General features: G+C 55.8%; 5 protein-coding genes across 6 annotated transcripts; 1 reads left to right on the forward strand and 4 right to left on the reverse strand.

The window, feature by feature from the left end:
- The first annotated feature begins 234 nt into the window (after positions 1–234).
- On the forward strand, positions 235–8,539 carry VAT1 (vesicle amine transport 1). Its single transcript, XM_030256377.4, has 6 exons — positions 235–625; positions 1,456–1,663; positions 1,995–2,165; positions 2,253–2,342; positions 3,245–3,486; positions 4,466–8,539. The coding sequence occupies exons 1-6, from the start codon at positions 299–301 to the stop codon at positions 4,565–4,567; spliced, it is 1,140 nt and encodes a 379-aa protein (XP_030112237.3). The 5' UTR covers positions 235–298; the 3' UTR covers positions 4,568–8,539.
- A 285-nt stretch (positions 8,540–8,824) lies between these two features.
- Positions 8,825–15,389, reverse strand: LOC115490720 (uncharacterized). Its single transcript, XM_030256357.4, has 6 exons — positions 15,020–15,389; positions 14,285–14,388; positions 12,395–13,358; positions 10,485–11,962; positions 9,940–10,148; positions 8,825–9,481 (listed from the first exon to the last, which is right to left on the reverse strand). The coding sequence occupies exons 1-6, from the start codon at positions 15,195–15,197 to the stop codon at positions 9,412–9,414; spliced, it is 3,003 nt and encodes a 1,000-aa protein (XP_030112217.4). The 5' UTR covers positions 15,198–15,389; the 3' UTR covers positions 8,825–9,411.
- A 162-nt stretch (positions 15,390–15,551) lies between these two features.
- On the reverse strand, positions 15,552–18,701 carry IFI35 (interferon induced protein 35). The gene is made up of 9 exons (XM_030256378.4): positions 18,477–18,701; positions 18,343–18,402; positions 17,929–18,081; positions 17,440–17,547; positions 17,008–17,152; positions 16,659–16,789; positions 16,306–16,495; positions 15,947–16,053; positions 15,552–15,825 (listed from the first exon to the last, which is right to left on the reverse strand). The coding sequence occupies exons 1-9, from the start codon at positions 18,684–18,686 to the stop codon at positions 15,634–15,636; spliced, it is 1,296 nt and encodes a 431-aa protein (XP_030112238.4). The 5' UTR covers positions 18,687–18,701; the 3' UTR covers positions 15,552–15,633.
- A 520-nt stretch (positions 18,702–19,221) lies between these two features.
- Positions 19,222–21,299, reverse strand: RPL27 (ribosomal protein L27). 2 transcript variants are annotated; one of them, NM_001198776.1, is given in 5 exon segments: positions 19,222–19,313; positions 20,003–20,113; positions 20,656–20,825; positions 21,085–21,167; positions 21,267–21,299. In NM_001198776.1, coding segments are annotated over 4 exon segments (411 nt in total). In that variant the 5' UTR covers positions 21,166–21,167; positions 21,267–21,299; the 3' UTR covers positions 19,222–19,264.
- A 434-nt stretch (positions 21,300–21,733) lies between these two features.
- On the reverse strand, positions 21,734–25,707 carry RUNDC1 (RUN domain containing 1). The gene is made up of 5 exons (XM_030256367.4): positions 25,322–25,707; positions 24,595–24,753; positions 24,133–24,331; positions 23,770–23,859; positions 21,734–23,236 (listed from the first exon to the last, which is right to left on the reverse strand). Exons 1-5 carry the CDS (start codon positions 25,649–25,651, stop codon positions 22,371–22,373), a joined length of 1,644 nt encoding a protein of 547 aa, XP_030112227.4. The 5' UTR covers positions 25,652–25,707; the 3' UTR covers positions 21,734–22,370.
- Between the last annotated feature and the right edge of the window lie 73 nt (positions 25,708–25,780).

Raw genomic sequence — 25,780 nt, forward strand, 5'->3', positions numbered from 1 at the left:
AAAGGAACCATTTAGCCAAAAAAAAAAAAAAAAAAAAAAAAAAAAAAAAAAAACAAAACAAAAAAAAAACAAAAACAAACCCCAAAATAGGAAAAGGGAATATAAAAGATAAAAAAGGCAGCGTGGAGGAGAAGATGCTCGGCGGCGGCGGGGGCTGGGCACGGCAGGCGGAGCGGGCAGGGGGCTGGCCGGGCTCGCCGCCCCGCCCGAGCCGCTCCGCCCCGGCCGCGCCCCGGCTGTTCCCCGCCCGCCGCCGCCGCCGCCGCGCCCGCAGCCGCTCCCGCCGCTCCGCAGCGCCATGTCCGCCGAGCCGGCCCCGGCCTCCGCCGCCCCCGAGCCGCTCCCCGGCCCCGAGCCGCCGGCGGGCGGCGGGCAGGCGGCGGAGCACCGGGCGCTGGTGCTGACGGGGTTCGGCGGCTACGACAAGGTGAAGGTGCAGGCGCGGCGCGGGGCCGAGCCGCGGCCCGGGGAGGTCTCGGTGACCGTCCGCGCCTGCGGCCTCAACTTCGCCGACCTGATGGCTCGGCAGGGCCTGTACGACCGCCTGCCGCCGCCGCCCGTCTGCCCCGGCATGGAGTGCGCCGGCACCGTCCGCGCCCTCGGCGACGGCGTCCGCGACCGGCAGGTGAGCGCGGCCCGGCGGCCCCGGCGCTCCGGGGGCGGCCCCGGTGCGCTGGGGGCGGCCCGGGACTCCCGGTAAGCCCCGGCAGCGCTGGGCCCCCGCCAGGGACCCGAGCGATCCCACCCGCGGGGGTCCGGCGGACAAAGGCCGTGCACAAAGGGGCAGGGCGGGCGGGCATCCCGGGGCCGGCATCCCGGGGCCGGCATCCCGGGGCAGGCATCCCGGGGCAGGCATCCCGGGGCCGGCATCCCGGGGCCGGCATCCCGGGGCCGGCATCCCGGGGCCGGCCCCGCTGCTCCGGGAGAACGGGAGCGCTGCCGCCCCACGGGCCGGAGCCGCGGGGAGGAGTTGGGGACGGCCGTGTGCCTTAGATCCAGGAGATTTTAAGTTTGGACGTGCATTTTCCGTGATTGATGCTATTAAACGTTTCCCAAAGGCTCCCGCCTCTTGGCAGGATGATCCGTACAAGGAGCAGCAATAATATTTTTCGGTGTTTAGGCTTCTGCTCCCAGTTTGGGCAAGGAGGGCAGGACATGATCCTCCCCCTCTTGTGTTGTTGGGGATCTAGCATGGATCCAGTGGTTGGTTTGGGCACCTCTACAAAGCCAGAGCCTGGGGTGCCTGTGGTCTCTGAGGTTCCTGGTGCTGTGCTGCTCCTCCCGATGAGGGAGCAGGCTGTGGTCTCCTGCCTGAGTCCAGGGGTGCTGCAATCCCTGCAGACTTCTGCAGAGAACAGTGTGTATGCACTGGCTCTGACATACAAAGGGTAAGGGTCTGATGGCTTCTGCTAGCCTTGGGGGCTTGTTTCAGACCACCTTGTCCTCTGATTTTAGGTTGGCGATAAGGTAATGGTCCTGGCCAGGTCAGGGCTCTGGCAAGAAGTGGTGAATGTGCCAGCCAGTCACACCTTCCCAATGCCTGAGGGGATGAGCTTCGAGGAGGCTGCTGCTCTTCTTGTTAACTACATCACTGCCTACATGATTCTGTTTGACTTTGGAAACCTGAGACCCAACCAGAGTGTCCTCATCCATATGGCTGCAGGTAAATAGTTCTTGCCAGACCATGCTGAGACTCTTGGTTTTATCACACAGCTTCTGAGTAAGAGTGACATGGGTGAGGAAATTATCAGAATGGGGCCAGACTGACAAAATGTCACCTGGCAGAGATGCAGGCTTCATGCTGACCCCATTTCCCAGCAGCTGGGATCAGTCTCTCCCAGTGTGTCCCAGGCATCAGCCTCACCAGGCAGAGCCTCTATTCCCCCGCTGCTGTGCTGTGTGATTGGTACAGGCAGGGATGATTTACCTGTTCAGAGATTTTTCTGACTGCTGGGGCTGTTTGCTTTTAAATCTTTCTTACTGTGGATTTTCAGGTGGTGTGGGAACTGCTGCCATCCAGCTGTGCAAGACTGTAGAAAATGTCACCATTTTTGGCACAGCATCTGCCTCCAAGCACGAGTCACTCAAGGAGAGTGGAGTTGCTCACCCCATTGACTACCGAACGATGGATTACGCAGAGGAGGTCCGGAAAATCTCTCCCAAAGGTATGATGCCGTGGAGGACTTCTGCAGCTGTTTTGCATTTCTTTCAATTAAACAGAAACTTCTGTTTACTTCCAATTCCCTCTCCAGGTGTTGACATTGTCCTGGACCCTCTGGGAGGATCTGATACATCCAAAGCTTTTAACCTCTTGAAGCCGATGGGAAAACTCATCACTTATGGTGAGTGTGAGCAAGGTGCCAAACCCAGGGACTGTGTGATGGTGGATTGGCATCCACACAGGAATGTTCCGTATCTGGATGCAGGAACCATCACTGTTCCTTGCTGCACCCTGTGCTGTAGCTCTGTTATTTCATTAAGGTCTGCAGGATGCTTTGGATTGGTGAGAGACTGAGGGGGAGTGAGATTTGTGTCTTGTCCCCAGAGCTGTGTTCACAGGCTGCAAGGCTCTTCCCTCCCATGGTGAAATCTCTCTTGGAGTAAAAGCTGGTGCCTGCAGGGGAAGCCGGAATGTCCTCAGGGAGGAATACTGGCATAGCTGCTTTGTCTAGGCTGAGTTAATGCACAGCCTTGCTTTTCTTTTAGAGGATGTGTGGGAGATGAGGTTTGAGGCTACTGAATACTTATCTCTCCATTCCCCAGCCCTGGAACACTGTGATTTTGTCCCACAGACAAAGCCCTCACACAACCCCCAGTGGGATTCCAGACACTTGCACCAGTGTGCTGCTTTGGTTGTCCCAGCCACTGCAGCGTGTGATTCCCCTGGAGAAGCAGGGCTGGAAGAGAAGGGGAAAGCTGTCCTGCCAGCCTGGCAGGATGTCACTTGTAACCCTTTCTTACCTCTGCCAGCCCTCCAGTCTAGCTGCTGCTGCCTTAGGAGGGCTAAAGAGAGTAGTTGTTTTGCATTTTTGCTACATGAGTGCTGATAATCCAGATTCTGTGTATCTGGAGGCTGAGGCAGGTGCCTGTTTCCATTGAAGGTTGACTGGGCAGGTTCTGCTGTGGTCAGTTCTCAGCTCTGTCCCTCTCTATGCTCAGTTGGCTGTTCCCCTGTCTGAGCTGTTCCATGGCATGCCCCTTGTCTCTTGTGTTCCTGCTTACCTGTGGCTTGCCTTCTTTTCAGGTGTAGCAAACCTGCTCACTGGGCAGAAGAAGAACCTCATGGCTATGGCTAAAACCTGGTGGAACCAGTTCAGCATCACTGCCTTGCAGCTCCTACACCAGAACAAGGCTGTGTGTGGCTACCATCTTGGATATATGGATGAAGAAGTTGAGCTTCTCAGAAGTGTTGTAGCCAAGCTGGTTAACTTGTACAGTCAAGGCAAAATCAAGCCCAAAATAGACTCTGTATGGCCCTTTGACCAGGTGAGTCTGAGCTAACATACAGGCAGTGGTACAGAGTGAGCACCTTGTCCATGGGGTCTGAACTGTTGAAAATACCTAATAACCATCTGTTCTCAGACATTCAGTGCCCTATTCCTTTTAAAATATTAAGGCTGAGTAAAGTGGCTGGGCTGTTGTGCTCCAGTGCACAGGGCTGGGCAATGCCAGACAGTGTCCCTGTGGAGCAGGGCAGCTCAGCTGTGCTCCAAGGGCAGCAGCAGCCAGGAGGGGGCTGGGTTATACACCAGACTGCAGCTTGCCCTGAGTAGTCTGCACCCTGTAATTAAGCAGACAGATGGGAAGGCTGTTGCTGCCCTTCCATGAGTGCAAAAGAGCCCAGGCAGTGAAGCAGAATGAGGATATTAGAAGGGAGCAGCAGGTTTTCCAGCAGCTCTGCTCTGCTCAGGGTTATTGCATTGATGTGTCCAGGCAGAGTCAGGCTCTTCCCTTGGGAATCTGTGCTGGGCAGGACCTGCTGCAGGGGAGCAAAGAATAGTCAGTGTTCATACCTGAGAACCAGTCTGATGTAAAGGCTTAAGGAAAGCTTTGATTCCAGGCCTGGCCCAGGTGCTTAAAAATAATAAATTCTGTGCATATGTTGTTTTGTGTAGCTGGTGGAGGCTTTGTCCTGCTGGCAGGTGGCTGGGTTCCTCCCTTTGGGGAGGAAGCTGTGGTGACACACACTGCACTTCCACATTTGTGTCAGCAGAGCCTCCTTGTGTGTGTTAAGGTTGGGCTGTGTGAATTCTTGAGGAGAGTTTCCTGTAGGCCTTCTGGGGAAGTTGCCCGGGTCTGTCCAAAACACAACTGTGCAGAGGGACCTGAATGCTTGGGACTTGCTTGAGCTGCCAGGAAAGCTGCCTCCCAGTTATCAGACTGGTCTGGGGGTGCTGAGGGGCCCAGGAAGGGCTTGGGTGCTCTCTGCAGTGGGTGGGGGCCTTACAGACTCCTTTGCTTCCAGGTGGCAGAGGCTATGAAGCAGATGCAAGAAAAGAAGAATGTTGGAAAAGTCATCCTGGTTCCTGAAGCACCCAAGGAAGAATCTAAAAAAGCAGAGAACTAAGGAGAAGAGATGTATACAGATTATGAATTCATGGTTTAACTCCCTGATCTCTTTGGGACCTGGAAATGGACAGATCAGTATCTTCCATCTTTCACCAGTACAAGAACATCATGGTTATCATTCAAATGAGGTTTGCATGCTCTTGTTATGACTGACCCTTTGCCAGATATGCCTCCTGCTCTCTCTTTTGAAGCCTGTTTATTTCATACTGTTTTCTAACCACTTGTTTCTCCACTGAATTTCCAGATTAACCTTTTTCTCTGGCAGTGAGGCTGAAGCTTCCAAGCAGTTGGTGACTAACAACTGCACAGCCTGTCACTGTAAAGTCACAGCACAATGTACTGTAACAACTGCCAAGTGTCTCTGCAGAAACAGCCCTGCTGAATTGTTTGCACTGTCAGCTTTGGGAAGCCTGTTCAGCAGAGGATTGGCCAAATGTAGGATGCTTCCTCCACAGCCAAAGGAAAACCACAGCTGGGCTAGTTTAATTTGAGCAGAGGTTGCCCTTCTGTTCACACTAACCCAGCTCTATTCCCTCTGCTTTTTGTAGGCCACTAACACAGCCAGATAGTAACAGCTCATGTTGGTTTTGCCTTGCAATTTGGAGTCTAGTGCAGATGACACTTCATTTGCAGTCTGTAAATACCCAGACAGGCTGGGCTTTGTCTGACTACAGAAGAAAAGTTTCAATTAGATAACCTGATGCTGTCCATTTTCTATTTCCAAATTGTATAGAGAGATCTGAGCAGTGTCTGATTCTTAGAGACTGTAAGGACTCAACTGTGTCTTAAACGACTGGAACAATTGATGTTGGCTCTGTGCTTTATTATGTTGGGCTCCAAGTTGGTATTGTCAGGGCTTCACCCTTCTCTTTGTATTTCCAAGGGCTGCAGTACTGAATTGAACTTCACTGAAATGAAAACAGAATAATCCCCTATTAATGCTTTGTGCAGTGCCCTGTGCACTGAGGAGGTGTTGCAATTTGGGAAGGAACTTTCAAGAGCCACTCCTGTGGGCTGGCTGCCCAGCAGTGTGGGCTGGCTCTGGCTGGGCACACTGGTTGGTAAAGCTATTGCCAGGGTAGCAGTTAGATGGTAAACAGCCCAGCTGTGTGTCAGGCCTCTTGACCTGCACATTCTGAGCAGTTTCCCGTTGTGTCCTAGCTCATTTGCTGCAGCAGGGCTTGACTCTTCTTCCCCTGAATCTGTGTCTTGGGGCTTCAGCGCTGAGGGTTTGGGAGCTGCCTGGGATGCTGCTCCCTATACCAGAACTGTTTCCTCTTCTCTTCTTTCCTTGTGTGCATTTGGAAACAGAGCTGTGTAGAGACCAAGCCCAGCTCTGTGAGCACCTTGAGCCCTGGGTGATGCTGTCCTTCCCACTGGACCCTGCCTGCAGCCCTGGGCAACTCTGGTGCTGTCGGTGCTTACCTGGCATGGATTGTAGGTGTGGTGGGCTTTTGGGCTTCATTTTGGATTTGAAATGGTAAACCCAAGGGCACTAAGAAGAGCTGCCCATCATGGAAGAACTTGTGCTTCAGAAGCAAAACCTTGAGACTAGAATCCTGCTTAACTAGCCCAAAGGGAGGGCCCAGGGCCCAAGGAGGGCAGGTACCCGCTGGGCACAGGGCCGGGCATGCAGCCCCATCACCACCCAAGAGAGCCCAGGGCTGGAGTTCCTCTCTGGCTTCTCCCTCAGCCTCCTCCAGTGGGACTCCTGTCTGCCACTGCAGCTTGTGCTTCAGGTGCTTGGGCTCAGAGTTCTTTAACAATGCACTGGCACAGCTTCCAGGGTCGTGCCCTGGCTAACTTTAAATATTGCAACAATCCCGTTCCCTACAACCTCAGAGGAGTGCTGGAGTCCTCTCACAGATCCTTGTCAGTTCATCTCTTGAACTTCATAAACACAGCCTGATGGAACTCTCAAGCACAACTTTTTACCTTTCTGAATCCAAAATCTTGCTGCTTCTTTCAACCTGATCTGTTGTGCTAATTTAGGTTGAATCCAACAGTGTCTAATGCTGCTTTACCAGGTGTGAAAACAGAAGGACTGTCTAAATTGCTGAAATGGAAAGTCTGGACCTGTTCCTCTGAGAAACTGGACTTCACCTTGATGCCAGGGCAGCATGCTCAAAAGGCACACACAACCCTGCACATCTTCTGGCTCTGCATGGTTGTAAAAGGGAAGCTGTTATGGTGTGTTTCATAGTAACATCCTCTCTCTCCCTGCTTTATCCTGAGCCAGTCTCGTGCTCAGTGCCTTACGTGGATGGCCTTGGGTCAGGCAGTGTGGCAGGGCTCTCACAGCTCCCCATCAGACCCCTCTGCCCTGCTGCCTCCTGTGTGCCACAGCAAACAGCATCTTGGTGCCTTCTGCTACATGACTAGGGAGTCACTGGGGCCTTTTCCATTCTGGCCTTTCAAAGTATTGCCAAAACACTGTTTTGACTCTTATTAGCTCTGTTTTGTGAACTCTGGTGATGTTGTTGGACTTTCCATGAATTAGCTGTTCTCTCCCCAGGTGTTCCAGCCTTTCTGGGGCTGACCTGGTGCTTCTGTACCCCCCAGTCCCTGTTGTAAAGCCCTTGTCTTTCCCAGGGCAGCTCCAGAGTGAGGCTTTATCAGCTGCTCCAGCCTTGGCTCTTTAGAAACAATCCTAGCTCCTGGCTCTTTTTGTCTTCTCACATGTCTTCTACATAGAAATTCCTGAAGCTCTTATCAAGGCAGGAACACCAAGCAGTTACTGCCTGTTCGAGGTCAGCACTGACTGTTTTGTGTCTCTTGGTAGCAACAGTGTTTTCTACAGGAAGAGCAAGATTAAATGTAACCTTGCAATCCTCTGCCGCTGCTCAAAGTTCTGCTTTAGGTGGGTGTGGTTGGTTGTTTTGGTTTTTTACTTTTCTTTTTTATGGGCCAGTAAGTCTAGAACCTATGTACAACAACTTCAAGTGTCTTAATCCAGTTAACCAGCCGGTTTGTATACCAAGGACCAAAGCATAAAAACCAAAACAAAACCCTAAGATAAAAATCATTCCATTCAATGTTGCTTGTTTAGGGCAAAGTTGTGCTACTGAGGAACTGGGAGATTCCTGTACTTAATCATGTGTGCCATTCCAGAAGTGCAATTTAATGTTTATTTTACTGATTGTCTTGACTGAAAGGTTGTGCCATGAGGAGTCCAAGTGGAAGTGTAAGGAGATGATGAGTGGAGGAGGCACCCACGGCCCTGCCTGCTGCAGGGGGCTCGGTGCCAGTGCCTCTCCTGTCATTGCTGTAGTGGCCTCCCAGCCTGGTGCTGCTGCTTTTGGACAAAGTGTAACTCCTTTGCTATCACCAGGCAGCAGTTGCCACATTTTTTGACTCTGAAGCTCACTTGTGTTGCAAGCTGACTGCAGGGGGGAAGGGAGCAGAGGTGGCCTCTGCTTGCACAGAGGAGTGTGGCCCCTGCCAAGTGTTCTGGGAAGGAGTTCAGCTCTCTGTTTTGTTTCAGACACCTGTATTAAACTAGAATTGATTGGCCAGGGAGAAGTAAGAAGCACTGTGTGTGTGATGCTTCAGCTGGTGCAGGATTCTGGCCTGCTGACAGCTGCTATCATAGGTGTTAAACCACTCGGGTTGCCTGAAGTCTCTGGTGTGCTGAGCCCTTGTGATGGCAAAGTGTTATTGGCAAGTAGTACATGAGCATGATGTGAAATGTGTTAGACTCTGAGTGAGCCTCTTACAGCATATGGTCTGGTCTGTACTGTCTGAAGTGTGTTGATTTGCAGATTTGTGATATGAGTGATGCTCATCCTACAGACACATAGCAAATCTTTTGTTTAAAAAATATATTTCGCTTTGTGCGTGTAACCAAGTTGGATGGAAGACAACTGTGCCACTGCTGTTTACATGACTACAATGTGTACTGCTCCTCTGTCAAATGTTACCATATGCCTTATGTGTTTCAAATGTTAATTAAAAGCATAACAAAACCTGCTTTTATGCTGCTCAGGTTTCTGTTGTGATGATCCCTCTGCCCACAGCAGATTCAGTTGACAAAGTGTAATGCTCCCAGCAGGAGGAGATGCCTCTGCTCTCAGTGACAACTGTTAATTACTAGCTTGAGTGTTGTTCCTGACACTCGTCCTGGAGGGCAGCCATGGGGATTTTTGTTTGTGAAGCCTTTAGCTGGGCTCTGCACTTCCTATCTGAGTGTGTCAGTAGCCAGGTGGGACTGAAGTGGGTGCCTGGGCTGAGGGTAAGACAAGGCATGAACAGCCACTACCAAACATAAGAATAAATCCTGTTTATTTGTCAGCATAGAGACTGTCACTGGGAGGCAACTGCTGTGGGTGCTGAAAGCTGTTACTGTTCTCCTCAAGAGAGCACCAGGTCACCTGCTGGCCTCAGAGCAGGGGCTGTCTGCTGGGGCCTGAGCTGTCAGTGTGCAGGGCTGACAGTAAAGACAGTTCATCTCTGACCCCAGCCCTGGCAGCAGCTGAGCTGGAACCTTTCTGTAGTGGCAGGAGGTGGAAGAGACTTCCAGAAGCTGGGGCTGGACTAGGTGCAATTCCTGCCTAGGTTTGTGTCTGCTACTGAAAGCCAAAGGGGGGCTCAGATCTGTGATTTCAGGACATGCATCCAAGAGAGGCTGGAGTTTCTGGGAAGCACGGATCCATGCTGAGGCCTGCATGGGGCAGGGATGGAGATGCTGCTCTTTGCTAATGTGCAGAGTTCTGGCTACATGTGGGGAAAGCAGGAGCTCCTTTGACAGACACCTGCTTTTTCCTGAGCTGTCTCTGTTAAGCTGCAGTTTTCTCAGCAGGAGAAGAAGGCAAAGGGAAGGCACAGGCTGTGGCTGTGCCAGGATCACACAAGGCCCAGTTTATTGAGAACTGTGCCAACCTCACGGAGGTACTGGGCATCCGGGTAGCCATTCCTGTGGGGCAGAGAAGAAGCACTGTAAATCCTGCTGATGTGGGAAGCAGCCTTTTCTTTTTGTCCCACTCTTTCAGCAGGGCCTGAGAGGGGAAGTCCTGCTCCTGGGGTGTCCTGCTGCCTCTGCAGGCACAGCTCATACCCAGCACTGGCATGGGAAAGGCTGTAAGTGAACAGGGCCCACAGTTCCTGTCCATGGAGAATTACAGGCTTCCACACCACTTATGGCTGTGGGATGGGCAAGGGCTTTTGCTCCAGCTGGAGAGTCCCAGGGCTGGTCTGCCATGCCATAGCTGCCCTGCAAGCTGAAGCAAAGGGAAGCACCAACTCTGCCACTGTGGGAGAGTGGAAGACCCATCTCTGCCAGGATTTGTTGAGCTGGAGCCCATGGTTCTCCTCCTCCCATTGCTAAAAAACCCATAACCATAACCCAGAAGCTTAGAATGAGCTGGGCCATACCTGGCTTTGCCTCCATCCCAGGAGGTTTTGTGGGGGATAAGGCCCCATGTTACTCTTTCCTCTCCATTGCAGGACTTGATCTGGAATGTCATCCCACATTCAAATGCTTTCTTCAGCAGCTTTGCTGTCTTCAGCCCTTCCTTGTTATGAGGCAGGAAGGCACAAAAATTCCCCCCTTTGTAAGGGTGTCCTGGGCGAGGGTGCCCAACCTTAGAACAGGAATAAGACATTTTAAACAATGGCTGGAGTGCTTTGTCTCTGAGGGGACTTCTAAGGTTTGTCTAGCTTGAAAACTACACTGATGACCATGATCCCCATGGGCTGATAGTCACTGTCAACTAAAACCAGAGGTCACACATACTCTTGAGAAGCAGGAAGCTGCTCCAAAACCTGCTGTGGAGCTTTTTGCCTTTCATAGGTTAATATCTCTGCTGCTTTGCCTGTGGGGCAGGGAGCTGTGGCTGCTCTTTTCCCCCCAACCATCCTGACAGATATCTCCCCGTGTGGGCTGCAGTGGGATGGGGAAGCTCTGTGGTGGTACCTACCTCCTGCACGCCATCAGGGATGCTGTAAGCAAGCTGAAGTGTTGGGTCCTGAGAGTATCCAGGCAGGCTCTGAGACAGGGAGGAGATCTTCAGTGTCCCCAGGATACTGCAGCTTGGGGCAGCTGAGGAGGATCCACAGCAAGCTGGCTGCATTCTGTCTGCTGCAAAACATGTCCTGCACAAGGTGTGACCACAGGAGCCCTGGCAGGTCACACCTGAGTCCTTGCAAGTGTCACATTGGTCCAGAGGGATCATGCTGCTTTCCTGTCCAAGGCTGGGGTCTCTTTTCTGCTGTGATGGGAGGTCAGGCTCTTCCTGCTCATTGCTCCTGCCCCCTGGGAGCTGGGCCCTTCCCTGATCTGTGGGCTCTGCTGCAGGTGCCTGGTGGGCCACAGCTGGGGGTGGCTCAGCAGCCACGGCCCTGGATAGCCAGGTGGGCAGAGAGTAAGGAGCTTCATCAGCTGCAGGGACTGGACAGTGCTGCTGTCCCATTGCTTCATTGTGGCCTCCTCTGCTCTTGTCTCTTGCAAACTGGAATCTGTCTGGCAAGAGTTGTTTTAGCCGGGTGCTGTCAGGCTCCCCCAGAGACAGTTTTGTCTTCCGCTGTTCCTGGAGCTCCCTCAGGCCAGGAGGACTTGGCTTATCCCATGTACCAAGGCTCAGAAGGCTGCTTTCTCCTCTCCCAGACCCAGAATCAATATAGCCCCTGGCCTCCTCCTGCCCCCAAGCCTGCTGGGACCTCCAAGGATTGGGGGATCTCTTTTCCTCAGCCTCTGGCAACCAGGAAACCCTGAGCGCACATTTAGAGTCCACTTTATCGATGTTCAGGTGCTGTAGGGAATTCAGGCTGCCAGGAAGGGCTGCATCCAGCAATGGGTCCTGCCTTCTGATTGACTGGATGACACTTGATTTCCCTGTACTCTCTGGTTCAGGAAACATGGCTAAAGATTTCACGGCACAGAGCCTCCTAGAAGAAAACATGTGGAAGGCCTCAGCCACTCCTGGAAGCATCTCCTTAGGGCAGGCAAGATAGAGCTTGTACTTGTCTTTGCTGAGTCCAACCTGGAAGGATTTTCCTCGCAAGAGGCTGCACAGTTCACTCAGGTCACTGTCATCTGGACCACTGACAGCAAGCTCTGAGTAGCTCACACTCTGACACACCAAGTCAGGGCACTTCTGCACAAGATCTTCCATCTTCCATTTTGCCTGGAGCAGCCTTCCCCTGTCATCTGCCTGCAGCGTCAGCACTGTGCAGTCCCCAGCGTGGCGCTCCAAGATGTGCACCCCTCCAGCCCTGCACAGCTCATCAATAGTGGCATGGCGGACATCTTTCAGGTAAAACCACTGCAGAGTGTCCAGGCTCATCTCCTCACTCACTCTGCTGCTGCTGTCTCCAGAGTTGTTGCTTTCCTTTGACCTTGGTAGGGAGAAGCTGTTGGACCGTCGCAGCACAGACCTGGATGCAGAGGGTTTGCAGCCTAAAACAAAAGAAGTCCATGTCACATCACAGTTGCTGTTGATGCCAGCTAAGGAGTTGTACCCAATGGGACCTGAGCCTTTAGAATACTCAGGATGCTGAAAAGTGCTGTTTGCTTTGCCTTCAAAGGGCAACTGCACCTTCAATCCTGTGAGTCCGGCACCTCCTTCCACATGGCCCCTTTCTCTGTGGTCGTTCTGCTGAGGCTCTGCTGCTGACCCCAGAACTTTATCTGTCACAGGGGTGGGAGGCCGATACTGCTGGGTCAGTGCCCTTGGGTCACTCTGACCAGGAGCATCTATCTCTGATGAATGCTTCCCAGAAAGCTGCACCTGTCCCACTGGTGGAGAGTCCTGATTCATCAGGAGGCCCTGGCCAGCCTGAGACCTGTCATCATTCAGGGTGCTGAAGTTGGCAGCTAGCTTGAACTCACCTTTCAGCTCCGGTCTGCTTGAGCTAAGCCTTGTGGCTGAAGTATGCACAGGAGCTTTGGCCAGGTGTAGTGCATCCTCTGTGGTGCCGGAGGGCTGGGAGCTGCTCAGCATGTCAACCGTGTGTGCAGCACCTCTCCTGGTGACAGAATCCTCAAGGAACTGCTTGGCCTTGGACACATCAACACGGTTTCCAACAAGATAAAGCTGCTTCACATCCTCGTGGCAGAGCAGCTGGGGATACAGCTTCTGCAGCTCACATGTCAGAGCCCTGAGTGCCTGGCTGTCCATTCCCAGCCCTTCCTTAGCAATCTTCTCCTTGCACAGGCTCACCTCCAGCTGCTGGTAGAGCTGCTGCAGGGCCAGGCGGGCCTGTCGCAAGGCATCCATGTCCCCAGGCACGCCTCCAGATGGGTGGAGGTACAATACAGCAATGCCATCATCACTGACATGCACCACATCCACGTGATGTTGGTGCAGCACACCCTGGTACTCAGCAGCACAGAATCTCTGCATGTACAAGTAAATGTCCGAGTCCATTGCTAGGGAATAGTCCTCCAGCTTCCCCAAACCGTCCACAGCTTTCCCATCCACTGGGCTCTGAGATGATGGGGCTTTAGCTGCCATTTCACACACCTGGTCGCAGTCTGGCAGCTTTGCTGTCTCTTGTGCTGACTCAGTGGAGTCAGGCACTTGCTGCTGATCATGCATTCCCACCTTTTTGGCCTCACAGCTGGAAGCTGGCAGGAGGATCTGGCCAGTGGCATCTCTCTTGAGGTTCAGGCTGCCCAGCAGGTCTCTGCTGAAGGTCTGCAGCTCAGTGAACGGTCCCTGGACTATGCACTGCATATTCTGTGAGTCGAAGCTGAAGTGTATATTGCTGTAGCCTTTGTGCAAGTCCTTCAGGAGGGTTTTGCCCGTGGGCAGCTTGCCATAGTCAATTGTCATGTTCACATGTGTGAAGATCTGCAAGTAGATAGCAAGGGAGTGAGAGAGCAAGGACCAAAACCAACCCCTTTCAAAGGCACAGAAGGCAAGTGGCCCCTGCATCACTGTGACAGAAGAGAAGACACATTCTTCCACCCCTCTCCCTCAGCACCCTGCTTTCAAGAGAGATGGACCCTGACACAGACAGGACCAAAAAACCCAGACGAAGCAACTCATTGATCTTGTGCACTCGTCAAAAGCTTTCCGCAAACAAGGAATCAGAGGGTGAAATTGCACAGAGATAGGGTCACATTTCTACACTGAGAGCTCTTCAAAAAGCCCAAACCCAAGAAATCCACTATTGTTTCTGCATCTGAAACGCAGCTGCTCTCTTGCCTTTGCAGACCTTCAGCTCCAGATCTTCAAGCAGTTTTGGCACCACAGGCTTGCAAAAAGGTCTGCAAGGCCAGGCTAATTCCCATGCCCTTGTTTTTGGGACTCAGACACGAAAACATGGCACATGGCTGCAGTCACGGTCTCTTGAGACTGCAGGAAGAGACAAGAACTCTCCTGTGCCCCCTAGACATCAGCATGTCTGTATGCTAAGCTTTCCTGAGAAGGAAAGAGGAACAATGCACTGTAAGTCCAGCTGATGACACGGCAGAGACATTAACAGGATCCCCCATGTGGCACCAGATGGACTGGGGAAAAGTGCCTCTTCTCTGCCAGCCTGACTACCCTCCATTTGACAGGCACAAACGCCAGATGACTGAGCTGCACAGCCTGCCTGCCTGTCCCTGTGCTATTAGCACAGGAAAAAAAAAAAAAAATCTTCATTTGAATATGAATGAAAACAGATTTAAGTGTAATTAAGATTAAAGGAGAGAGTGAGGTCCCCCTTCTCAAGCTGTCTGCCAAGCACAGAGTCTGTGGGAGCAGCTGGGGCTGCCATGTCCCCTCAGTACCTCATTAGGGCTCAGCTCTGCAGCGTGTGGTGTCACCTCCAGCGGGTACCGTGTCTTTCCGATTGCCAGCACGTGGTTTTTCACCTTCAGGATCCTCTGGGCCACTGGTGGGAAAAGCCACCCGGACTCATGTCAGCCCAGCCAAGGGACAGCAGTGGGGCCAGGGACAGCGGGACGGGGAATGGTGGGGCTGGGGACAGCAGGACAGGGGCACTAGGACACAGGATGGTGGGACAGGGAAGAAGGGGCAGGGGATAGTGGGAGAGAGAAGAGTGGGACTGGGGATGGTGGGAGAGGGAAGAGTGGGACTGGGGATGGTGGGAGAGGGAACAGTGGGGCCGGAGATGATGGGGCAGGGAAGAGTGGGGCTGGGGATGGTGGGACATGGAACAGTGGGGCCAGAGATGATGGGGCAGGGAAGAGTGGGGCTGGGGATGGTGGGACAGGGAAGAGTGGAGCTGGGGATGGTGGGACAGGGAACAGTGGGACTGGGGATGGTGGGACAGGGAAGAGTGGGGCTGGGGATGGTGGGACAGGGAACAGTGGGACTGGAGATGATGGGACAGGGAACAGTGGGACTGGGGATGGTGGGACAGGGAAGAGTGGGGCCGGAGATGATGGGGCAGGGAAGAGTGGAGCTGGGGATGGTGGGAGAGGGAACAGTGGGACTGGGGATGGTGGGAGAGGGAACAGTGGGACTGGGGATGGTGGGACAGGCCAGGCCCCCAGCGTTACCTTCCGGCGCCTCGAAGGTGATGAGGGCGCAGGGCAGGGAGCCGGGCAGCACCCGCACGCTGGCGATGTCCCCGCCGCCGTTGCGGGAGCGCAGGAAGTGAATGGTCAGCTTGTCGGCCGCCCTGTCGGGAGGCAGCTCGGCGGGGAAACCCTGCACCCGCACCGTGCGGCCCGCCATGCCCGCGGGGGCGGCTGCCGGGCCCCGCCGCACCGGGACCGGGCCCTCGCTGCCCGCTCCCGCCGCGGCTCTGCGGCCTCGGCTCCGCTCCGGGCCCGCCGCCACGAGGAAACGAAAGCGAAAGCGGAGCTGCCCCGCCCGGGCCCGCGGGAGGAGCGGCCCGGCCCGGCCCCTCGCAGCCCGGCCCCTCAGAGCTCAGCCCGGTCTGGCCCGGCCCCTCAGAGTTCGGCCCGGCCCAGCCCCTCAGAGCTCGGCCCGGCCCCGCCCGGCCCCCTCAGAGCTCAGCCCGGTCCGGTCCGGTCCCTCAGAGCTCGGCCCGGTCCGGTCCGGCCCCAACACAACAGACACGGTGGGTGCTCCCAACAGACGCTTTAATTCCCCCCGTGCCCGCGGGTCAACGGACGCACGGAGCTCCTCAGCCTCGGGCTGGCCAGGACTAGCCCGTGTCCTCCACGAACTCGGCCACCCCTGTCCGCCCCGCTGGGACGTAGGCGAGGGCATCCACCTCCCCGCCGCCGCGGCTGGGCTTCTGGAAGTGGATCTCCAGGGCGTCTCTCATGGCCTCCTCACCCAGCACATCGGGGATGCCCAGGAGCAGGACGGTCGTGGGGCAGCGGGAGGGCTGCAGCTGGGCAGAGCAGCGGGTGAGGTGCAGAGCAGCACGGGGAGAGGGGTCTCAGGAGCCCCCCAGCCTCTGCTGCCTCCACCCAGGCTGGCAGGTGCTGCTTGCACAGGGTTCATGCCCTTACCTGCAGGTTACAGATGTCTCCACTCATGCACGGTGATATTTTGATTTTGTATTTCCCTTTCCCAATGGGCATCTCGATATGTCCTCTTTCAATTAGCGGCTCTGCCACTGCATATGGAGAGGAAAGCCCTGAGCTGCCACGGTCCCAGGTAAGCTCCAGAGGAGGTTCTGTCCCTGACACAGCCAAGCTCACTGCCCAGCTCACCCACACCAGCACTCTGGGGGAGGCAGGACAGCCTGAGGCTCACTCTACCTTCCCTGTTCCTCAAACACAGCTTCATCTGCTCTCAGATTTCCCCCCAGGGCAGGTCAGGCTGCTCCACCCTTGCCAGCCACCCAAGTTCAGCACACCCCCCGCACCTCCATCCTGTGTGAAGGTCAGCACCACGTGGCAAGAGTCCTCCAGGAACTCCCTGCTCTCCACCTCGCTGCCCCCATTCTTTGTCTTGCTGAAGAAGAGTTCCAGCTTGTCCAGCAGTGCCTCCTTGGAGATGTCCAGGCTGGGCAAGTCAGACACAAGGATGCTCCTCCTGCTGTGAGTCATCCTGATCTGTGGTGGCACCGGCCAGTCAGTGCCAGGGCAGGACTGGCCCCAGAGCTCGGGGGAGCAGTGCTGGGTGTGGCTGGTAGCAGTGCCCTGGTCAAGGCAGGCTCAGACGGGGTTCGCAGCATGCCCAGGGCAGCCCCATGGCATGGGGACCCACGGGCCCTACCTCCAGGGCAGATGGCAGCAGGATGTCCACTGGCACTGCCTGCACTCGCATTCTGCACTGGTCGAGCTCCTCCAGCTCCCCACAGCTCAGCTCCACCGTGTGCTCCCTCCTCTGTATGATCCTCTGGGCCACTGCGGGCAGGGAGAGCCCCGAGCACAGGGGAGTGACTGCCCACTCCCAGCGCTTTCCAGGACAGGACACGGCACAGCAAAGGTGTCAGGCAGGTGGCACAGCCCCACACAAGGCAGGGAGAGGGGCAGTGCCAAACTCTGGCACAAGGAGGGGACACAGGACAGGCCCCAAAATGATCAAGGACACCTGGCTGCAGCAGGGCTCTTCTCACACTTACCCTCTGCCTCCTCAAAGGTGATGAGAGCTGAGCCCCCTGGCAGAGGGTAGTGGATCAAGGGGGTGAGCATCAGCTTGCTCATGTCCTCCTTGTTTGCTGTGAGTCCCTTAAAGATCATCTTCTTTTCCGGCAAGGCAGACAGCATCTAGGTGCAAGTACAGACAGCAGCTGGAGGAGACTGGACCCTGCACAGGACATGTCCCTGCCAATCCACGGACTAGGAAAAAACTCATGGCTCAAGTTACCAGCTGGAGAACCTCAACAGTCTCTCCTAGCTGTGCCTGAAATCCCAAAGCCATGAGCAGAGCTCCTGGCCCTGACAGAGGAGCTGTGCCAGTCATCACACAGTGCCCAGCTGCATTCACCTGCAGCTTCTCCAGCCAGGCTTTTGCCCTTGCCAGCAGACCCAAGTGCCCACACACACTCTGTTACCATCACAGGATCATTCCAGAAGGCCCTCTTCTTCAATTCTTCCAGTTTATTATTCAGAACCTCCTTCTCCTGCCTCAGTCTGTTGTTCTCCTCCTTTATTGCAAAAATCTGGCAGGAAGGAAAGAAGGAAATAGTGGGAAGTAGGGAACATCGGGACACAAGGGGCTGCAGTACACTTCTGTTCTGAGCACAGCACTGTTCTTGGGCACACAGCTCCAGCCTGTTCTCGCGTTCTTGACTGGAGCTCTGCCCTGGCTCCTCTCCTCTGGGGACAGCCCTCCCCTCGCTGCAGCACTGTCTCACTTCTCGGCACAGGCCTTACGTTTCCCATGAAATCTCCACTGGATCTCAAGCAAGTGATCTCAGAGCAGTGACCTGCATCATCAGCCCCCCTGCCACTCTTCCAAACCTAAGACATCTACTGAACACTGACCTGCTGGGCTCTTTCTTCCCACTCTTCCAAACCTAAGACATCTACTGAACACTGACCTGCTGGGCTCTTTCTTCATCTCCATCTAAAGACAATTGTTGCTCAAAAGTGTTATGAAGTTCTTCTTTATTCAGCTCTTGTGTCCTTTGCTCTGCAGCTTCCTTGGCCATTTGTAGCTTTGCATGGTCTTGCTCCAGAACACTGTAAAGCTCCTGTGAGAAGCACCATCAAACAGCAAGACCCTGAGGACATTGCATCACCCCCACCAGCCACCCAGCCCCCGCACAGGCTGTGCCTGTGGGAATGAGCCTGGACCCTAGAACAGGCTCTCCTCTCCATGGGATTACTCCTCTCTGCCGCCTCTGACTCGTAGTCCGAGAGAAGCCACTCGAGCTCCTGGCCAGGGCCGACCGGGGGAAGCCCGGCCAGCGGGATGCGGCCGGCCAACCCCTCTCGGGCCCAGCCGGACGCACCTTGCACCGCTCGATCTCCTGCCGGAGCTGCTCGGGGTCCTGCAGCCGGACGAAGGACTCCTAAAGACAGGAGGGGTCTCAGCCGCGCTGGCCGCGCCCCGCCCGCCTCTCCCCGCGGCTCGGCTCTTCCTCACCTCCTCCGAATCCATCCCCGCGGCGCTGGCGGCACACGGCCCGGAGCCCCGGTCCCGCGGGGTGCCCCGTCCTGCCTCGCCCACCGGGACCGTGCTACCGGGAGCCCCGCGTCCGCTCTCGCCTTTCGCTTTCGTTTTCGCCAGCGCGCCCCGCCCCGGCCCCTCCGAGCCCAGCCCCATCCGATACCTCAGCGCCCTCTCTTCCCCCATCCCCGCCGCGCCTAACCCGCCTTCCGCGAACACCCACCTGGCCAGCCAGGAACGGAACAGCTCCTATAGAAATAAACTTGCGAACGGACCAGCTACTAAATACAGAAACCAACTCGACCTAGCCCCTGCTCCCGGGGTGGGCAGCAGCCAGTACCACCCTTTGGGAAGCTGAAATCCAACACCCACAGGTCAACACACAAATCACCGTGCACTCATAACCCGGAATCACCCATTTGCCTTCCCTCTCTCACCCTTTTTTTTTTTTTCAAAGGGATTATCCCAGTTTTGGGAATAAGAGATTCCCGCTGTGGCAGGAACATCAAACACACCGCAGCCGCAGAAGGGAAGCACAGTCCTGGACACACCTGGAGCAGTCCCAGAGGTGACACCTGCCCCCATGGCTCGGGCTGCACAAGGCTCCACAAACATACTGACATTCACCTGGACTGCAATGGCTTTCTCAGCTCTTAAGAGACACAGAGCAAGCATGACCATACCATTGCTTGTTTGTTAAATAACACAAAAAAAAAAATACACGGTTTTTAATAAACATTTATTGATGCAACCTCGTTACACCCTTAGAATCGCAGCTTCTGGAAGAACCACTTATTCTTGCCAGTTTTGTACCTGAAAGACAACACACAGGTTACAGGATGTGTACCAGCAGGTAACAGCACCAAACCTGTACCTGAGCTGTCTGTCCCAGACAGACAGAATGTAGCACCTAACTCACCCAGAGGCAATTCACCTGGTCTCTATGGCCTGGGCTACAACTAAATCCACTTTAAATATTGAAATTCTAAGGGAAGCAAGAGCCATATTTCAAGCTCCAGATTTCTCAAGAAGGACACCTGCACTGTGGTAATTTCCACCCCAATGGGCACAAGCACAGGACATGGCCATCCTGCTGGACACCTTGTGTGGCAGGGGGAGATGCCCTTGGAGAACAGCTCAGGGGCTGCCTGAGACTCTGTGTCCCACTGAGGCCACACAGCTCCTTCCTCTAAAGGAGCTTCTCAACAGAAAACCATAAAGAAAGAGCAGAAACCCAAGCACTCCCCCACAAAGCATCAGCACTGCCCTGGCTCACCCAGCCCAGTGATAAAAGAAAGGATGAACTGGCAGCATCCTGTCAGATCATCCTGTGGCTCAGTGGTGCAGACACACACAGGTGAGAAGAACACACTCAACAAACTCACAAAGAAGCTGGGGTAGAAGTGCCAGCTTGGAAATGCACAGACTATAGCACAGTGACACCAACCTTTCATGCTGGCTAAGAGCACCAACACCACTGAAGAGACGAACTCCCAACTCACCTCTCCTCAAATTTCACCTTGGCTTCACGTCTTGCTTTGCGTTTCAGAGCGGGATCCCTGAACACGTCCTTATTGACCACTGTTTTGTCCAGGGGAATATCCACAGAATACCTGGGAGAGAGCAAAACAGTTCAAAAGGGACATGGTACCTGGCACAGGGCTGAAAACCAAGCAGAGCCAGGATCTGTCAAACACTCATTCTAGTGCTCGGTCAAGGAGTTACAGCTCATAAAGTCTCCTCAGTTCAGGAATCACCAAACCAAGCAGTCTCAGTCCAGCCTATAGAGGAAACAGCCACATCCTTTCTGAGGGATATGCAGCTCTGTTCCATGTAGTGCCTGGGAGCTGCTCTGGGAGCTCTGAGGCACAGTGAGGAATGGCTCTGCCAGCTCCAGACCCTCGCAGCTGTCCCAAACTGCTCACCTGCTGACACTCCCTGAGCATAGGGAAGATCAGTGTGGCTAAAACAAGAACCAGCTGCCTCATCCCAAAAGTTCATTAATATTTCCACTCAGCCTCAGACCACAACTCCATTTTTGCAAAGCCTGAGCCTCACATTTACTCACGACACTAATGCCACGGCGTTAACAGCCTTGGTAACTCTCGATGTTCAGCAGAGAACAGCCAAGACCCCTGCCGGCAGCAGCACTCACCGAGTGGGCATGAGGTGGTTGTAGTTGTAAACCTTCACGAAGGACTTGATCTTGGACCTTTTAGCGATCTTTTTCTTGCCCATGGCAGCAGTCACCTTACGCGGGTAGCGATCGATGCCGGCCACCAAGGCATGGCTGTACGGCCGGTCCGAGGTGCCATCGTCGATGTTCTGAAACAAACCGGCCGCGGCGGCAGTAGCACCGAGGAGCCACGACCCCGGTAGCACCGAGGAGGCACGGCCCCGGTAGCACCGAGGAGCCGCAGCCCCGGTAGCACCGAGGAGCCGCGGCCCCGGTAGCACCGAGGAGCCGCAGCCCCGGTAGCACCGAGGAGCAGCAGCCCCGCGGGCCCCGCGCCCGTAGCGCCCCCCGGGCTCCTGCCCGCCCCGGCAGGACGGCGCGGCCCCGCCGGCCTAGCCCCACGCTCACCTTCACGATGACGGCCTTGCGCCCGGAGTAGCGGCCGGCCAGCACCAGCACCACCTTCCCCGGCTTCATGAACTTCCCCATCTCTGCGGAGACAGCAGCCGGCGGTCAGACCGTGCCCGCCACCCTCGCCCCGGCCGCCGCCCCCGCGGATGGCGGCGGATCCCGCGCCCGCCCGCACCCACCGAGGCTCCGCTGCGATGGCGCCGGGCCGGAAGGCAAAGGGAACGCTGCGCCGGGTTTTGTTCCGCCGCCCGCGTCACTTCCGCCGCGCCGCCGGCACCGGGTCCGCCTCAGCCGCTCCTACCCCGGGCACGGCGGTGCCGAGTCCTCCTCAGTCACCCCCGCCCCGGCGGTGCCGGTGTCTGCCCCTCCGCCCCCTCCCCGGGCACGGCTGTGCCGAGTCCTCCTCAGTCACCCCCGCCCCGGCGGTGCCGGTGTGTGCCCCCCTCCGCCCCCTCCCCGGGCACGGCGGTGCCGGTGTCCGCCTCGCCCGCCCCCTCCCCGGGCACGTCGGTGCCGGTGTCCGCCTCAGCCGCCCCCACCCCGCGCATGGTGGTGCCGGTGTCCGCCTCGCCCGCCCCCTCCCCGGGCACGGCAAGCACCACGTCAAAGCCCCAGTAACGGACAGAGCACACGGGACAGCGGCGGGTTCAGCCCACAGGTAGTACAGCGGTATTTAATATATCCCGCGGGACACCGGGCTGCTCTCACCCCCCACAAAAGCCTGGAACAAGGAGCTGGGTCCGTTGGACAAAGCGCCCCGGCAGTTCAAGGGACACAGAGCTGCTGGAGGAGCCCCCGGGCACCGACCCCCATCTTCTCCTACCGGGGGAGGTCAAGTCCCCTGTGACTGAGCAGCCCCCGCTGACAGTGCCTCAACACCTGCCAGCTCCCTCCTCCATGAGGGATCGTGTGTGCAAGGTGTAGAGCAGAGACTGTGAGAGACAACCACAAAGGAGCTCAGCTGCACATCCCACGGGCCTTCCCTCACCCGCAGGCCCTGTGGTCAGGCCTCTGCCCCCCACCCCTGAACAGTCACTGGCCACTGGGCAGGGCAGTTTGGCCTGAGAGCAGCAGGGGGTGGGCAGGGCGAGGTGCTGCCCAACCTGCGGGCTCCAGCCACGCTGCAGGGTCAGCATCGGACAATACACTGCCAACATCGTGACACCCTACGATTTCTGTAAAAGCAAATACCAAAGAGATGAACTTGGTCTTACAAAAGCCAGGCTTCTTGAGCCCAACAGCTGCCTACTAGTGGAAAATGGATGAATTACAATAAAAACACATCAAAACGCATCTTTGATGTTTTTCAGCTGCCGAACAGCCAGGTCCACCGGGAGGTTGAACTTCAAGTTGCTCAGGCGGCTGAGGAGCGTGAGCGCGCTTTCGAAGCCCGTGTTGGCCATGTAGCTCCAGGGCTGGTAGTGAGACTGAACCAGAGCTCCAGACTTGCAGATGAGGTTGAGCCACGAGACCAGGCGCTGCTCGTTGAGCGCCATGCACACCAGCGCCTTCAGCTCCGAGTCCGCGCTGCGCTTGAAGGGGCTGTGCTCCGTGAGCACCGTGTGGATGGCTGCCAGCAGGCTCTGCTTGGGGGTAGCCACCACTGCTCCTGTCACAGGCAAGGCGAAGGACTGGGACAGCTTGCGAGCTGGGGATTCCACGAAGGCTTGTCCATTTTTAGCGTTGTAATACTTGACAAAGAGTTCCCAGGGGTGCATGGTCCGCGGCGAGGGCGTGAAGGCGGGAATCAAGCATGCGATGGGGGCCAGCACCAGGCTCATACCTGGGGAAGAGGCGTAGAGCCCGTGGGCCAGCAGGTCCCGCAGAGCGACCGTCAGCTCCCTGCGCACAGCCAGGGTCAGCTCGTCCCTGCCGCCCAGGGGAACGTCCTGCAGCTCAGAGGAGCAGATAACATGCTCTGCCTGCTGGTGTTTCAGGGCAAGCTGCCTCACCCGCTCCACCGACAGCTCCAGTTTCTCTATTAAGGGGGAGAAGTCCTGGTTGTCTTGGTCCTTCTGCCAGAGGGTGCGAGGGATCTGGCCTGTGGCACAGCCAAACTGGCTGACAGCAAAGATCTGCAGCACGGCCAGCACGCGGCGCATGAGCTGCAGGCCCGTTTCTTGCATCCTTCTGGCATCTTCTGGGTTCACTGACCAGGTTAGAAAAGAGAAAAACATATTCTCATTAGGGAGTCAACAACTCTGCTTGTTCATTCGCACAAAGGGAGAGCAAATATTTGAAAATCTCTTCAGGATAGCATTCTGAGTAGCAGCAGATGCCTCATGCTACATTATTTTATTTCCAGCAGGTTCAAGGGATACGTAGGGATGTCTCAGACTCTAAAGAACACTGGATCCCCCCCAGCTCACTGTACCGGCTCACAGAGCTCAGAGCTTGAAGAGAACAAATTACAGTGTGTTTTGCACCAAGTATCAGCAGTCTCTTCCTGACCCCCACTGAGGACAGAGCCCACCCTCCATGCCACATGCTCAGGCTCTGTGACTACTCTGAGGATCCCATGGAAGGAGGGTAAAGGAACAGGACACAGGCCTTCAGCAGAGGGAGTGCCAAAGCACAGAAACCAGCTGCCAGGAAAAAGCACACATTGACTGGTTCATGCTCATCAAAGCTCCAGGGAGGAGCTGGAGCTTTGCTGACAGTGCTGAGCCCAGCAGTGCTCACCTCTGCTCCCAGCAGGCCGGGTGCTGGGTTTGTAGGAGCCTCCACAGTCACAGTGGCCATCTTCTGCCTTGCCAGAGCTTCCAACTTCATCTACAAAAAGGATTTCACATCATTATTTCACACTTGTGAATTTCAGCTGCATATCCCAAGTATTAAGTTCAACATTCCTCAGACTCCTCCAGACCTCTTTTGTCACTCTATCAATACTTTTCCTCACCATCAGTTTAGAGAGATTTGTACTTTTCTATGACCCAGAAGCTGTTCCTGCATCTCCTGACATCTGTGACCTCCCTCCTCATGACTATGTCAGGGAATTGCAAATCAATTCAGTCTGCTCTGCTAATTCAAAAACTCATCACTGACCCTGAATGAAGTTGATGAACATTTCGAGGTCCCTTATCTGGGTCTTTAGTTGTTCCACCAACTGCTCCTTCACCCTGGCTGGATTCACAATCTGTGCTATGGCAGCATCCACCCGCTGCCGCAGTTCCTCTGGAGAGAGCGTTGCAAAATCTTCACTCAAGTCCATGTCCAGCTTCTTTATCAGCTCATTTATAATCATCTGCAAAACACAAGTGAGCAGTGAGATTTCACCATGTGGCACTGCTGCCCAGGAGCTTCAAGTACTCCTTTCCCAGAGGTTTTCTCAGAAACAGGATACCTTTGCTGCACAGAAATAACTGCAAAAAACACATGACAGGTTCACACATGTAGACGAACTCCTGACACTCTATTATAGCTGCTGTTGAGAAATACAAACTGGTGACAGTCTGTAAGACACTCACAAGGGCTAGGAAATAGAGCAGGAGGATCTGTGAGCCTTACCCGTTGTCTTTCCATAACCACAGACTGTGGCAGAGAATCATAGCTGCCCTCTTGGTAAGCAAAGGTCTCTAGGTCATCCAGCTGTGTCTTGAGCTGCAGGATCAGCTCTCTCTGCTTCTCCTTCTGGACCTCAATTTGCTCCTGCTTCTCTCGCTCACCCTGAAAAAAAAGTTATCAGTAAATAAAATTGAAGACTTATTGTTGTACCTAAACCACAGAGAACAGGGTTATGACATGAGAAGTATCTGCTGCAGCTCATGTACTCATGTACACTAGCCAGCACTGCAAACCAGTCTGAGAGAGAAACGTGAGCACCAAGCAGAGGCTACATCACCTCATCTGATAAGGGTGATAACTGAAGCACCTCTCCAGACCGCTTGCACCCATGTCCTGTCCTACAAGCCCAGGATCCAGGAAGAAAGCAGCCAAATAACACGTACATATCACAGATCCTCTGAGTCAGCCGTGCTGTACCAGGGCGTGGAGCGGTGACACACCACTCAGGGCTGCAGGGCACATCCCTGCGAGCTGGCTCCGAGTCACCAGGAGCCTGAGCGCGTCTGGTGCTGAGCGCTGTGCAAACCCGAGCACCGCGGGCAGTGCAGCCGCCGAGCCGCTCCCGGCAGCGGGACCGCAGCCGCTAACGGGCTCCAGGCGGGGCTCAGCCCATACACCGACCTCGGGGCTATGCCCAGCAGAGGGTCCCTCAGCCCGGCGCGGGACTCACCGGAGCGGCGCCGAGGCCGTGGGGCAGCGGCGCGGGGCAGCCGCGGAAGGCGAAGTCCTCGAGGTCGCGGAGCAGGCGCTGCTGCTCGGCCGGGCCGGCGCGGGCCACCTGCCGCAGCCGGAACTGCACCTGAGCGAAGTGCGAGGCGAGCGCCAGCAGCGCCCCGTGCAGCCGCCGCCGCTCGGCCCGCAGCTGCGGCACCGACTCCGGCGACTCTCCCCCCGTGGCCGCCGCCTCTTCGTCCTCCTCGTCCTCGTCCTCCTCCGCCGACACGGCGCCCACCGGCGCCCAGCGCTCGCCAGGGCCCAGCGAGCCGCTCTCTCCCTCCATGGCTGCCGCTACCGGCGCCGTGACGCTGCCGCCATCTTGGCGCTGCGGGGCGGGACGTGCGGGGCCATGGGCGGGGCTACCGGCGCCGGGGGCGCGCACCGGGGGGCGGGAGCGGCGCCGGGGGCGCGC

Source organism: Taeniopygia guttata, chromosome 27, assembly GCF_048771995.1.
Source record: "Taeniopygia guttata chromosome 27, bTaeGut7.mat, whole genome shotgun sequence".
Taxonomy (NCBI): Eukaryota; Metazoa; Chordata; class Aves; order Passeriformes; family Estrildidae; genus Taeniopygia; species Taeniopygia guttata.

Excerpts from the sequence above, each read along its gene's own strand:
- VAT1 (XM_030256377.4), top strand. The coding sequence starts at position 299 with ATGTCCGCCGAGCCGGCCCCGGCCTCCGCCGCCCCCGAGCCGCTCCCC. Across the intron at positions 1,664-1,994 it reads CCTCATCCATATGGCTGCAG|GTGGTGTGGGAACTGCTGCC; the intron begins GTAAATAGTTCT and ends GTGGATTTTCAG. Across the intron at positions 2,343-3,244 it reads GGGAAAACTCATCACTTATG|GTGTAGCAAACCTGCTCACT; the intron begins GTGAGTGTGAGC and ends CCTTCTTTTCAG.
- LOC115490720 (XM_030256357.4), bottom strand. The coding sequence starts at position 15,197 with ATGGCGGGCCGCACGGTGCGGGTGCAGGGTTTCCCCGCCGAGCTGCCT. Across the intron at positions 14,389-15,019 it reads CACCTTCGAGGCGCCGGAAG|TGGCCCAGAGGATCCTGAAG; the intron begins GTAACGCTGGGG and ends TTTTCCCACCAG. Across the intron at positions 13,359-14,284 it reads CAGAGCTGAGCCCTAATGAG|ATCTTCACACATGTGAACAT; the intron begins GTACTGAGGGGA and ends ATCTACTTGCAG.
- IFI35 (XM_030256378.4), bottom strand. The coding sequence starts at position 18,686 with ATGGGGGAAGAGAGGGCGCTGAGGTATCGGATGGGGCTGGGCTCGGAG. Across the intron at positions 16,790-17,007 it reads CACCTTTGAGGAGGCAGAGG|TGGCCCAGAGGATCATACAG; the intron begins GTAAGTGTGAGA and ends CCCTGCCCGCAG. Across the intron at positions 16,496-16,658 it reads TGCTGCCATCTGCCCTGGAG|ATCAGGATGACTCACAGCAG; the intron begins GTAGGGCCCGTG and ends GTGCCACCACAG.
- RPL27 (XM_032743596.3), bottom strand. The coding sequence starts at position 21,165 with ATGGGGAAGTTCATGAAGCCGGGGAAGGTGGTGCTGGTGCTGGCCGGC. Across the intron at positions 20,114-20,655 it reads AACCACCTCATGCCCACTCG|GTATTCTGTGGATATTCCCC; the intron begins GTGAGTGCTGCT and ends GCTCTCTCCCAG. Across the intron at positions 19,314-20,002 it reads AAGGTGAAATTTGAGGAGAG|GTACAAAACTGGCAAGAATA; the intron begins GTGAGTTGGGAG and ends GTTGTCTTTCAG.
- RUNDC1 (XM_030256367.4), bottom strand. The coding sequence starts at position 25,651 with ATGGAGGGAGAGAGCGGCTCGCTGGGCCCTGGCGAGCGCTGGGCGCCG. Across the intron at positions 24,754-25,321 it reads ACGGCCTCGGCGCCGCTCCG|GGTGAGCGAGAGAAGCAGGA; the intron begins GTGAGTCCCGCG and ends CTTTTTTTTCAG. Across the intron at positions 23,237-23,769 it reads CCGGCCTGCTGGGAGCAGAG|TGAACCCAGAAGATGCCAGA; the intron begins GTGAGCACTGCT and ends TAACCTGGTCAG.